Source organism: Schistocerca serialis, chromosome 4 (genome assembly GCF_023864345.2).
Source record: "Schistocerca serialis cubense isolate TAMUIC-IGC-003099 chromosome 4, iqSchSeri2.2, whole genome shotgun sequence".
In the NCBI taxonomy this organism is placed as follows: domain Eukaryota; kingdom Metazoa; phylum Arthropoda; class Insecta; order Orthoptera; family Acrididae; genus Schistocerca; species Schistocerca serialis.
The window spans coordinates 227,732,204-227,745,896 of NC_064641.1; the positions used below are offsets into that span (position 1 = coordinate 227,732,204).

Consider the following 13,693-nt stretch of genomic DNA (forward strand, 5'->3'; position numbering starts at 1 on the left):
TGCCCGCGAAAGGCAAAGGTCCCGAGTTCGAGTTTCAGCTGGGCACACAGTTTTAATCTGCCAGGAAGTTTCATATCAGCGCACACTCCACTGCAGAGTGAAAATCTCATTCTGGAAACATCCCCCAGGCTGTGGCTAAGCCATGTCACCGCAGTATCCTTTCTTTCAGGAGTGGTAGTTCTGCAAGGATCGCAGGAGAGCTTCTGTAAAGTTTGGAAGGTAGGAGACGAGATACTGGCAGAAGTAAAGCTGTGAGGACCGGCCGTGAATCGTGCTTCGGTAGCTCAGATGGTAGAGCACTTGCCCGCGAAAGGCAAAGGTCCCGAGTTCGAGTCTCGCTCGGGCACACAGTTTTAATCTGCCAGGAAGTTTCATATCAGCGCACACTCCGCTGCAGAGTGAAAATCTCATTCAGGTGTTTCAGCTGCTGTCGCAGCTAATCCGCACATCAGTAGCAGACAAATTGCGCGAGAATCGGGAATCTCAAAAACGTCGGTATTAAGAATGCAACATCAACATCGATTGCACCCGTACCATATTCCTATGCACCAGGAATTGCATGGCGACGACTTTGAACTTCGTGTACAGTTCTGCCACTGGCCACAAGAGAAATTACGGGACGATGACAGATTTTTTTGCACGCGTTCTATTTAGCGACGAAGAGTCATTCACCAACAGCGGTAACGTAGACCGGCATTTTATGCACTATTGGGCAACGGAAAATCCACGATGGCTGCGATAAATGGAACATCAGCGACCTTGCCGGGTTAATGTATGGTGCGGCATTATGGGAGGAAGGATAATTGGCCCCCATTTTATCGATTGCAGTCTAAATGGTGTAATGTATGCTGATTTCCTACGTACTGTTCTACCGATGTTACTACAAGATGTTTCGCTGCATGAAAGAATGACTATGTACTTCCAACATGATGGATGTCCGGCACATAGCTCGCGAGCGGTTGAGGCGGTATTGAATAGCATATTTCATGCCAAGTGGATTGGTCGTCGAAGCACCATACCGTGGCCCGCACGTTCACCGGATCTGATGTCCCCGGATTTCTTTCTGTGGGGAAAGTTGAAGGATATTTGCCATCGTGATCCTCCGACAACGCCTGACAACAATGCGTCAGCGCATTGTCAATGCATGTGCGAACATTAAGGAAGGCGAACTACTCGCTGTTGAGAGGAATGTCGTTACACGTATTGCCAAATGAATTGAGGTTGACGGACATCATTTTGAGCATTTATTGCATTAATGTGGTATTTACAGGTAATCACGCTGTAACAGCATGCATTCTCAGAAATGATAACTTCACAAAGGTACATGTATCACATTGGAACAACTGAAAGAAATTGTTCAAACATACCTACGTTCTGTAATTTTAATTTAAAAAGCCTACCTGTTACCAACTGTTCGTCTAAAATTGTGAGCCACATGTTTGTGACTATTACAGCGCCATCTATCACAAAGTGAAAAATGTGGTCGAACTAAAACATTCATATTTCTTTACGTATTACACTAATATGTAATAAAAAATGGGGGTGAGTATTTAAAAAAACCCAGTTGATATGCGTTTGACCTATGGCAGCGCCATCTAGTGAGCGAACCATAGCACCATCTGGTTTTTTTCCCCCTTCAAGCTAGACAAGTTTCGTTCTTTGTAGTTTTTTCGTTTGACGCTTATTTCGTGAGATATTTGGCCCGGTCACGATCAATGGACCACTATATATACAGGGCTATTACAAATGATTGAAACGATTTCATAAATTCACTGTAGCTCCATTCATTGACATATGGTCACGACACACTACAGATACGTAAAAAAACTCATAAAGTTTTGTTCGTCTGAAGCCGCACTTCAGGATTCTGCCGCCAGAGCGCTCGAGAGCGCAGTGAGACAAAATGGCGACAGGAGCCGAGAAAGCGTATGTAGTGCTTGAAATGCACTCACATCAGTCAGTCATAACAGTGCAACGACACTTCAGGACGAAGTTCAACAAAGATCCACCAACTGCTAACTCCGTTCGGTGATGGTATGCGCAGTGTAAAGCTTCTGGATGCTTCTCTAAGGGGAAATCAACGGGTCGGCCTGCAGTGAGCGAAGAAACGGTTGAACGCGTGCAGGCAAGTTTCACGCGTAGCCCGCGGAAGTCGACGGATAAAGCAAGCAGGGAGCTAAACGTACCACAGCCGACGGTTTGGAAAATCTTACGGAAAAGGCTAAAGAAGAAGCCTTACAGTTTACAATTGCTACAAGCCCTGACACCGGATGACAAAGTCAAACGCTTTGAATTTTCGGCGCGGTTGCAACAGCTCATGGAAGAGGATGCGTTCGGTGCGAAACTTGTTTTCAGTGATGAAGCAACATTTTTTCTTAATGGTGAAGTGAACAGACACAATGTGCGAATCTGGGCGGTAGACAATCCTCACGCATTTGTGCAGCAAATTTGCAGTTCACCAAAAGTTAACGTGTTTTGTGCAATCTCACGGTTTAAAGATTACGGCCCCTTTTTCTTCTGCGAAAAAAAACGTTACAGGACACGTGTATCTGGACATGCTGGAAAATTGGCTCATGCCACAACTGGAGACCGACACCGCCGACTTCATGTTTCAACAGGATGGTGCTTCACCCCACTTCCATCATGATGTTCGGCATTTCTTAAACAGGAGATTGGAAAACCAATGGATCGGTCGTGGTGGAGATCATGATCAGCAATTCATGTCATGGCCTCCACGCTCTCCCGACTTAACCCCATGCGATTTCTTTCTGTGGGTTTATGTGAAAGATTCATTGTTTAAACCTCCTCTGCCAAGAAACGTGCCAGAACTGCGAGCTCGCATCAACGATGCATTCAAACTCATTGATGGGGACATGCTGCGCCGAGTGTGGGAGGAACTTGATTATCGGCTTGATGTCTGCCGAATCATTAAAGGGGCACATATCGAACATTTGTGAATGCCTAAAAAATCTTTTTGAGTTTTTGTATGTGTGTGCAAAGCATTGTGAAAATATCTCAAATAATAAAGTTGTAGAGCTGTGTAATCGCTTCAATCATTTGTAATAACCCTGTATATATATATATATATATATATGTGTGTGTGTGTGTGTGTGTGTGCGTGTGTGTGTCACAGTTGTAAATGTTATCACTTACATCACGATGTACTCCATCATTGCCATGAGATGTCGCTCCAAAAGCCAATTTAGTATGGAACACACACCATTCATGCTTCCAAACAACTTTCCTGGCGTACGCTGCTTTCATCGCGTCTTACATCACATAAGTTGGATGAAAGTGATGATATTCACCTGCTTAACTACATTCTCTGAATTTTATTTGTGGCCCCTAAACAAAACATGCTACACCAGTCAAGTCATCTGGCCGTATAAACTTAATGCTACCTATGCGAAGCTGCTTCTGTTATTAGGGAAGTGTGAGAAACGTATAGTAAAGCTGCTTCCAGCCTGAAGGTGTATACAGAGAGCGCTTACTGCCTGCAGGAGAGCCAGGCGGAGTGCAGCTGCCGTGAGGACGAGGGCGACACCTCGGGCTACGGCAGTGAGGCCAACGACTGCGCGCTGCACCCGCGCCTCCACCACCGCAGGCTGCAGCGCACTGCCTTCTGGGACGCCGCTGCGCGCAGGTACCGCTTACAGACATTGTGTTAACAAAAACTTTGTGTACCGCCTGCTCGCAGCGTTTTTGAAACGGATCTGTTTGGTCAAACGCTAAGAATGAACCTCTAACAACTGTACACACTTTAAAGAAGGAAGACTGGGTTTAATGTCTCATCGACATCGAGTTCGTTAGAGACGGCGCACATGCTCGAATTGTGTCAAGGATAAATCAGCCGTGCCCTTTCAAAGGAACCATCCCGGTATTTGCCTGGAGCGATTTAGAGTAACCACGGAAAACCTAAATCTGGATGGCCACATGCGGATTTGAACCGTCGTCCTCCCGAATGCGAGTCCAGTGTGTTTTCAACCAATGCGCCACCCCTGTTGGTTCCACTCGCTTTAAAGAACTCTGTCTGTCTGTCTCTGTCTCTCTCTCTCTCTCTCTCTCTCTCTCTCTCTCTCTCTCTCTCTCTCTCTCTCTGTGTGTGTGTGTGTGTGTGTCTCCCTATCCCCTTCTTCTTCATCTTCACACCACCACCACATTATGGTGTGTGGTGGAGGGCACTTCATGTAATACTTGTGAGGAAGCAAGTATAGTCTTCCGTAACTTACACATGGGCGATTGGAACTCGGTACGAGGGGGAGGAGTACAAGACAAATTTGCGGGAGCGTATGGGCTTTGTAGTAGGAATGAGAGAGCAGACGGATTAATTGAGTTCTGGAATAAATGTCAGCTAGTAATAGCTAATACACGCTTCAAAAAAATAACGAGAGGAAGAGATATGCGTCGAGTAGGCCTGGACGTAGTAAAAGATTACAGAGATATTACATAATGCTTAGACAGATTCCGAAATCAGATACTGGACTGTAAGCCGTACTCGGGAGCAGATTTAGACTGGGAGCACAATTTAGTAATGATGAAGAGCAGACTGAACTTGAAGATACTCGTCCGGCAGAATCAATGTGTAAGGACTTGAGATGCATTTGAAGTGCCCTGAGGCTATACGAATAGATATTGCAATAATGAACACTGCAGTCGGTAGTTCAGTTTAAGAGGAATTGACGTCTCTAAAATGAGCACTCACAGGAGGTGGACAGAGAAGTATAGGTACAAGGATGGTAATTGTGACGAAACCTTGGGCAGCAAACAAGAACTTCAGTCGATTGATAAAGAAAGAAGTTTTGAAGAGAAATTTAAGAGTGCAGAAATGTAAGTTGCTTAGGAACACTTTTTTTTGAAAGCAGATAGGCTTTATTCATGATTCCAATACACCGTATTATTCCCCACTATTTTGGATACGAAATCATATTTTTCAACATAGCCTCCATTCAATGTGACGGCCTTTGGTCCACCCTACTTGGAGGGCCCGTATGCCAGATGGTACCACCGAGCGAGGTGGCGCAGTGGTTAGCACACTGGACTCGCATTCGGGAGGACGACGGTTCAATCCCGTCTCTGGCCATCCTGATTTAGGTTTTCCGTGATTTCCCTAAATCGTTTCGGGCAAATGCCGGGATGGTTCCTTTGAAAGGGCACGGCCGATTTCCTTCCCAATCCTTCCCTAACCCGAGCTTGCGCTCCGTCTCTAATGACCTCGTTGTCGACGGGATGTTAAACACTAACCACCACCACCACCAGATGGTACCACTCTGCTGGTCTACGTCGGAGCTAACGGCCTAGTGCGTCAATAACCTTCCCATTATCCACGTCTTGCGTCCCGTGGAGAGCATCCTCCATTGGGTCAAACAGATGGAAGTCGAAAGGTGCGAGATCTGGGCTGTAGGGTGGGCGAGGAAGAACAGTCCAGTGAAGATCTGTGAGCTCTTCTCGGGTGCGCAGGCTTGTATGAAGACTTGCTTCGTCATGCAGGATGAGAAGTACATTGAATTTTTGAGGCGACGAACACGCTGAAGTGGTTTCATCCATTTCCGGAGAGCAGCACAGTACACTTCACAGCTGACCGTTGCAACATGAGGGAGGACATCATACCGGACAACCCCTCCAGAGTCCCAGAAGGCCGTCGCCATGACTTTACCAGCTGAGGGAGGGTCCTTTTTCTTCGGAGGAGGGGCGATGTGGCACCACTCCATGGATTGCCAGCCGGCACGCCGGAGATCGAACCGGCTTGCGCGACGTTATTGCCATGACGACAGACGCATCGCCCAACCACTCGCCGTACACATTCTGAAAGATCCTGTAAATATCTGCGAGGATCTAGTTTTCTGCCAAAAGAAGCTCAGTGACGGCTCTCTGCTTGGAATGCACCTCCGTTACAGTCCTCATTTTGAAGACTCCACTACCTATTGGAAGTTCATGAAACTATAGGAGCTGAAGCGGGAATATTCTACGATGTCCCACAACAAAATCCGCATTTCTTTTCAACCTCAATTTGGAGATGAAAAATGTGTTGTATTACTTAAACACCCCTCGTAGCAACACCAGGGAAGCCAAGGCAATATGGCAGCAGGAAACGTGTAAAGAAATCGAAAAAGAGATGGTTGCTGGAAAGACGGATCCAGCATACAGGAAAGTCAAAATAATCTTTGGTGGCCATGTAAAGAATACGGTGGGAATTCCAGTGTTAAAAGCAGAGGAGAGAGCGGCTAGGTCGAAACCGTACATTTAAGGCCTCTACGAGGGGACGACTTGTCTGACGACGCGATAGAAGAAATGTGGAAGACATAGGCGATCCAGTATTAGTGTTTAACAGAGCTTTGGAAGACTTGCGATGAAATGAGGTGGAACGGATATATAGCAATCCTTCGAAATTTCTGAAGTCGTTACTGTAAGTGGCAACCAAACGACTACTCAAAATGGTGTGTGAAATCTATGAGAATGGCGACGTACTATTAGACTTCCGAAAAAATATCATTTCCACAATCCCGAAGAAAAGAAGGGCAGACCAGTATGAAAATCATCGTATAATCAGTTTAACAGCTCTTGCATCCAAGTTGCTGACAAGAATAATACACAGAAGAATGAAAAAGAAAATTGAGGGTCTCGTAGATGACGATCACTTTGCCTTTGAGAAAGGTAAAGGCATCGGAGAGGCAGTTCGGAAGTTGCGCTTGATAATGGAAGCAAGACTTAATAAAAAGGAAGACACGTCCATAGCATATGTCGACCCGGAAAAAGCTTTCGTCAATGTATAACATGTTGGAAATTCTCAAAAACACTGATGTACGCTGAAGGGAAAGAGGTATATTATGTACAAAACAAAGAGGTAACAGTAAAAATTGCAGATCAAGAAATAAGTGCTCGGATTTTGCCTCTACTGTTCAAGTTACACGTCGATGAAGCAATGACGGAAATAAAAGATTGAGAAGTGGGATTGCAGTTCAGGATGAAGGAATATCAAGGATAAGATTCGCTGATGACGACGCTAGAGTGTCCTCAGTCACACTGAAGAAGAATAGCAGGATATGCTGGATGAAATGAACAGTCTAATAGATACAGAATATGGATGGACGGTAAACCGAAGAAAGACGAAAGCAATGAGAAGTAGTAGAAATGAGGCTACCGATAAACTTAACAAAAAAATCAGTGACGAAATAGTAGGGGAAATTTAGGAATTCTGCTGCTTTGCAAGCAGAGTAACACACGACGAAGCAATGAGGACATTAAATGCAGATTAACACAGGCAAAGAGGGCATTCTTGGCCAATATAAGACTACTGGTATAAAAGGTTGGTCTTAATTTGGGAATAAATTTTTGAGAATGAACGATTTCAGCCCAGCGCTGTATGGTGGTGAATCTTGGGCTGTGGGGAAAGTGGAAAAGAAAGACTTCGAAGCGTTGAGGACGTGGTGGTATAGAAGGATGTCGAAATTTACGTGAACTGATAAGAAATGAGGTCGTTCTAAGCAGACTCTGCCGAGAAGGGAACATATGAAGGTCATTGCCAAGAAGAAGGGACAGGATGTTAGGACATGTGTTAAGACATTTGGAAATAACCGGTATGGTACTAGAGAGACCGGTAGAGGCTAAAACCATAGAGGAAGACAGAGATTGGAATACATCCAACAAATAACTGAGGAAGTAGGGTGCAAGAGCAACTCTGAGGTTGGCACAAGACAAGAATTCGTGGCGGGCTGCTAAAATCACAAGACTAATGATTAAAAAAAAGACCGTAAAAGCATGGGTCCGCGCCATCAGCGAATGTTCTCGTTTGCGAGAGCAGTCGCTCCCACATGCCATGCACACTCTCCTGTGCCGTAACGTCACTTTCATAGCGCAATCATTCTAAAGCAATGGTAATCATTTGTCTGATAATTTTTCTATTATTAATTTCTATGACTACGTTGTAGTATGAGATTGAGGATAACGCTCGGCAAATTTTCAAAATTATGAAGGAAGTATTTTTGGAGTTGGTGTACCGTTTTCGATGGCTTTTAGGAGCGGTTTTAGGAGCGTAAGGAAAGAAAGATAGAACCTCTAAATTTGCTAGGGATCTTCTATTTGCATATAACACTTTTTTCGTAGGTTCATTATACTGACTGAGTAATTTCAGTAAAAATTTAGTATCATCTGCGTAGTTTACCTACATTTTGCTTTTGACTTACAATTTTCAATTTTTAATATGTTGTACATCACAGCATTAAGTGACAATCCACTTTTGAATGATCCTTTCTGAGAGTGCAGGCGTTCGAGTCATGTTGATTTGCGTTCTGATGGCAGTTTGTTGAAATCTGTTTTAGTTCGAGTTATTTAAACTGTGACGCTGGTGAGCTCCGAAAGGCAATTTTTAGAAAGTAACTTTGGCAGCCCAACGATTTTAATATGAGTGAATCGTTTTCAGACTATAAGAAAATTTACTAAAAGAGTGTGTTAGAACATTTCGTGGAAAGTAGTTCTTCCTTCATTAAATACACTCCTGGAAATGGAAAAAAGAACACATTGACACCGGTGTGTCAGACCCACCATACTTGCTCCGGACACTGCGAGAGGGCTGTACAAGCAATGATCACACGCACGGCACAGCGGACACACCAGGAACCGCGGTGTTGGCCGTCGAATGGCGCTAGCTGCGCAGCCGCCGTCAGTGTCAGCCAGTTTGCCGTGGCATACGGAGCTCCATCGCAGTCTTTAACACTGGTAGCATGCCGCGACAGCGTGGACGTGAACCGTATGTGCAGTTGACGGACTTTGAGCGAGGGCGTATAGTGGGCATGCGGGAGGCCGGGTAGACGTACCGCCGAATTGCTCAACACGTGGGGCGTGAGGTCTCCACAGTACATCGATGTTGTCGCCAGTGGTCGGCGGAAGGTGCACGTGCCCGTCGACCTGGGACCGGACCGCAGCGACGCACGGATGCACGCCAAGACCGTAGGATCCTACGCAGTGCCGTAGGGGACCGCACCGCCACTTCCCAGAAAATTAGGGACACTGTTGCTCCTGGGGTATCGGCGAGGACCATTCGCAACCGTCTCCATGAAGCTGGGCTACGGTCCCGCACACCGTTAGGCCGTCTTCCGCTCACGCACCAACATCGTGCAGCCCGCCTCCAGTGGTGTCGCGACAGGCGTGAATGGAGGGACGAATGGAGACGTGTCGTCTTCAGCGATGAGAGTCGCTTCTGCCTTGGTGCCAATGATGGTCGTATGCGTGTTTGGCGCCGTGCAGGTGAGCGCCACAACCAGGACTGCATACGACCGAGGCACACAGGGCCAACACCCGGCATCATGGTGTGGGGAGCGATCTCCTACACTGGCCGTACACCACTGGTGATCGTCGAGGGGACACTGAATAGTGCACGGTACATCCAAACCGTCATCGAACCCATCGTTCTACCATTCCTAGACCGGCAAGGGAACTTGCTGTTCCAACAGGACAATGCACGTCCGCATGTATCCCGTGCCACCCAACGTGCTCTAGAAGGTGTAAGTCAACTACCCTGGCCAGCAAGATCTCCGGATCTGTCCCCCATTGAGCATGTTGGGACTGGATGAAGCGTCGTCTCACGCGGTCTGCACGTCCAGCACGAACGCTGGTCCAACTGAGGCGCCAGGTGGAAATGGCATGGCAAGCCGTTCCACAGGACTACATCCAGCATCTCTACGATCGTCTCCATGGGAGAATAGCAACCTGCATTGCTGCGAAAGGTGGATATACACTGTACTAGTGCCGACATTGTGCATGCTCTGTTGCCTGTGTCTATGTGCCTGTGGTTCTGTCAGTGTGATCATGTGATGTATCTGACCCCAGGAATGTGTCAATAAAGTTTCCCCTTCCTGGGACAATGAATTCACGGTGTTCTTATTTCAATTTCCAGGAGTGTAATTTATTGTACAAAGATGCTGCATCGAAAAGCTGCAACATTCAGGCAAAGCACCTGAAAGGAGCCTATAGTAGAAAACCATGAACCGACACCATTTTTTCTATTATACTGGGTGGTTATAATTTAACTTTCCGTATTTAACACGTTATAACACGGAAACTAATTACCATATGAGGACAAACTTGGTAGAATTAATGTCAAGGACATAGGGATGAGAAATAATGCAGAATCAATTCAATTGAAACACTTTTAATGTTTTGCTACGATACATCATACCACTACATGCCGGTACCATTACTGCTACAAAAGGGGCTCAGTATGGTACCCATCAGCGAGCAGGAGGGTCTGAAAGCGCAGCACTGCATTCTGCACAGCAGAGCGAAGCGTGTCCGCAGGTATGCTGGCTACCTCTCTTGATATGCTGCGCTTCATATTAGCATATGTGTGGATGTTCCGCTGGGAGACCCTGTCCTTCAGGTAGCCCCACAACCAGAAATCGCAGGAAATGAAATCACTTAATCATGCCGGCCAAGCATTTGGAAAGGATCGGCTGATAATTCGATCGTTTCCAAGTGTGTCGAAGAAGCAGGTGAACTTCACGAGCGATGTGCGGTGGGTTCCCGTCTTGCGTGAAAACTTTGAGTTCAATGCGTCTCTCTCCTGAGGGGCGGTTATGATTTGATGGGGAAGCATATCGCAGTAGCGCTGGTCAGTCACACTGCACGTCTTTGGTCCTGGAGCGTCAACCAGTTCAAAAAAGAATGGGCCAATGACGAACGTAGCCATGAAGCCACACCATGCGGTGACACGTTCACCATACAGAGGAACTTCCTGCACGGTGACTGGAGGTGAAAGATCCGTACACTCGCCAATTCTGTGTGTTCACGTCACCCGTCAGAGAAAAATAAGCTTCGTCTGACCATAGGATGGTCCATATCCTTGCGATAAAGAGGAGAGCGAAGTCAACTGTTCTAATCGAAGGTGCAGAGTCACCGTAATGTTTATCAAGCTTCTCTTCAGTCTCCTGAGGTGTTTTGCCTTTCATAAAGTAATGTTTAATCACCACACGAAATTCTTTTTCGTCCATTTTTTGACAATCACTCGATTTCCTTGATTCACACGAATACCAAACACAAAGAAATGGACCAATATGGCTGAAACTTGGTGTGCCTTCTTTCCAAAGATGCTACTAACTAAACATGACCTCATTACGCGCTGCTGGTGCCATCTTTCGGACTTCGCACGGACTTTCCAAACGCCCCTCGTATATGGATCTTGTATGGATACCATTTGAAAATGGTTCGAAGCTCCCTCCGTACAGCAGACCAATGGATGTTCAACTGTCGTGAGACGGCACGCGCGCTGCCTGACGATCGGGAATTGCGCGCATCGTTGTCTGCCATTGTTATTGTTGTGGTCTTCAGTCCTGAGACTGGTTTGATGCAGCTCTCCATGCTATTCTATCCTGTGCAAGCTTCTTCATCTCCCAGTACCTACTGCAGCCTACATCCTTCTGAATCTGCTTAGTGTATTCATCTCTTGGTCTCCCTCTACGATTTTTACCCTCCACGCTGCCCTCCAGTACTAAATTGGTGATCCCTTGATGCCTCAGAACATGTCCTACCAACCGATCCCTTCTGCTAGTCAAGTTGTGCCAGAAACTCCTCTTCTCCCCAATTCTATTCAATACCTCCTCATTAGTTATGTGATCTACCCCTCTAATCTTCAGCATTCTTCTGTTGCACCACATTTCGAAAGCTTCTATTCTAAACTTGTCTAAACTATTTATCGTCCATTTTTCCCTTCCATACACGGCTACACTCCATACAAATACTTTCAGAAACGACTTCCTGACACTTAAATCTACACTCAATGTTAACAAATTTCTCTTCTTGAGAAACGCTTTCCTTGCCATTGCCAGTCTACATTTTATATCCTCTTTACTTCGACCATCATGAGTTATTTTGCTCCCCAAATAGCAAAACTCATTTACTACTTTAAGCCTCTCATTTCCTAGTCTAATTCCCGTAGCATCACCCGATTTAATTCGACTACATTGCATTATCCTCGTTTTGCTTTTGTTGATGTTCATCTTATACCCTCCTTTCAAGACACTGTCCATTCTGTTCAACTGCTCTTCCATGTCCTTTGCTGTCTCTGACAGAATTACAATGTCATCGGCGAACCTCAACGTTTTTATTTCTTCTCCATGGATTTTAATACCTACTCCGAAATTTTCTTATGTTTCCTTTACTGCTTGCTCAAAATACAGATTGAATAGCATCAGCGAGAGGCTACAACCCTGTCTCAGTCCCTTCCCAACCATTGCTTCCCTCTCATGCCCCTCGACTCTTATAACTGCCATCTGTTTTCTGTACAAATTGTAAATAGCCTTTCGCTCCCTGTAGTTTACCCCTGCCACCTTCAGAATTTGAAAGAGAGTATTCCAGTCAACATTGTCAAAAGCTTTCTCTAAGTCTACAAATGTTAGAAACGTAGGTTTGCCTTTCCTTAATCTTTCATCTAAGATAAGTCGTAGGGTCAGTATTGCCTCACGTGTTCCAACATTTCTACGGAATCCAAACCGGCTTCTACCAGTTTTTCCATTCGTCTTTAAAGAATTCGCGTTAGTATTTTGCACCTTAACTGATAGTTCGGTAATTTTCACATCTGTCAACACCTGCTTTCTTTGGGATTGGAATTATTATATTCTTCTTGAAGTCTGGTGGAATTTCGCCTGTCTCATACATATTGCTCACCAGATGGCAGAGTTTTGTCAGGACTGGCTCTCCCAAGGCTGTCAGTAGTTCTAATGGAATGTTGTCTACTCCCGGGGCCTTGTTTCGACTTAGGTCTTTCAGTGCTCTGTCAAACTCTTCACGCAGTATCGTATCTCCCATTTCATCTTCATCTACCTCCTCTTCCATTTCCATAATATTGTCCTCAACAACATCGCCCCTGTATAGACCCTCTGTATACTCCTTCCACCTTTCTGCTTTCCCTTCCTTGCTTAGAACTGGATTTCCATCTGAGCTCTTGATATTCATGCAAGTGGTTCTCTTTTCTCCAAAGGTCTCTTTAATTTTCCTGTAGGCAGTATCTATCTCACCCCTCGTGAGATAAGCCTCTACATCCTTACATTTGTCCTCTAGCCATCCCTGCTTAGCCTTTTTGCACTTGCTGTCAATCTCCTGTCTGCCGTAGCAACAGCGATTTCATCAACTACCTGTGGTGCAACCGGTCGTTTGCCTCTTCCCAGAGCGACGTCCAGTTCTCCAGTTGATTCGAACTTCTTCATCATGCTCTGCACAGCAGGTGAAGAAAGAGGCCCCTTTTGTTATCCTTTCAGCCGGCGATGTTCTCGAAGCACAGCATTACTGTTGCTTTGGTAATAGAGCTTCACCAACAATGCCCTGCTCCTTTTTGTTCAAGCTCGTGTTGACACATCAACAAGTGCACTGCGACTGGTCAGGTGTGTGAGACTATGAATCACGATGACTGATCACGGCACCTGGTGGCTATAGTTGGAAATGGACGGTGGCTCTGTGGCCCATGGAAATCATGCACTCCATACTCTGGACAGTAATGCTACCACGTTTGGGCCTCGTACGGTAATTAGTTTCCGTGCTATAACGTGTTAAATAGGGAAAGATTAATTATAACCATCCGGTATTCGTTGAATATGGTGCCCACAGCCGTTAAGCGTTTTCTTAAAAAAATGTCGTAATGGCATCACCAAGAGTAACTCGTACTAATAAATACTTCTTTATTATAACCGATTTCAATCTTCAGGTCGCT

The 13,693-nt window shown here is 45.7% G+C and overlaps 1 protein-coding gene across 1 annotated transcript in view; it reads left to right on the forward strand.

Annotated features, from left to right (window-relative positions):
• Nucleotides 1-13,693, forward strand: part of LOC126474362 (MAP7 domain-containing protein 1-like) — a 191,250-nt gene that overhangs the window by 57,690 nt on the left and 119,867 nt on the right. Inside the window, exon 4 of the mRNA XM_050101828.1 lies at nt 3,501-3,643. Within this exon, the coding sequence (XP_049957785.1) occupies nt 3,501-3,643 (143 nt within the window). The remainder of the gene's footprint in view (nt 1-3,500; nt 3,644-13,693) is intronic.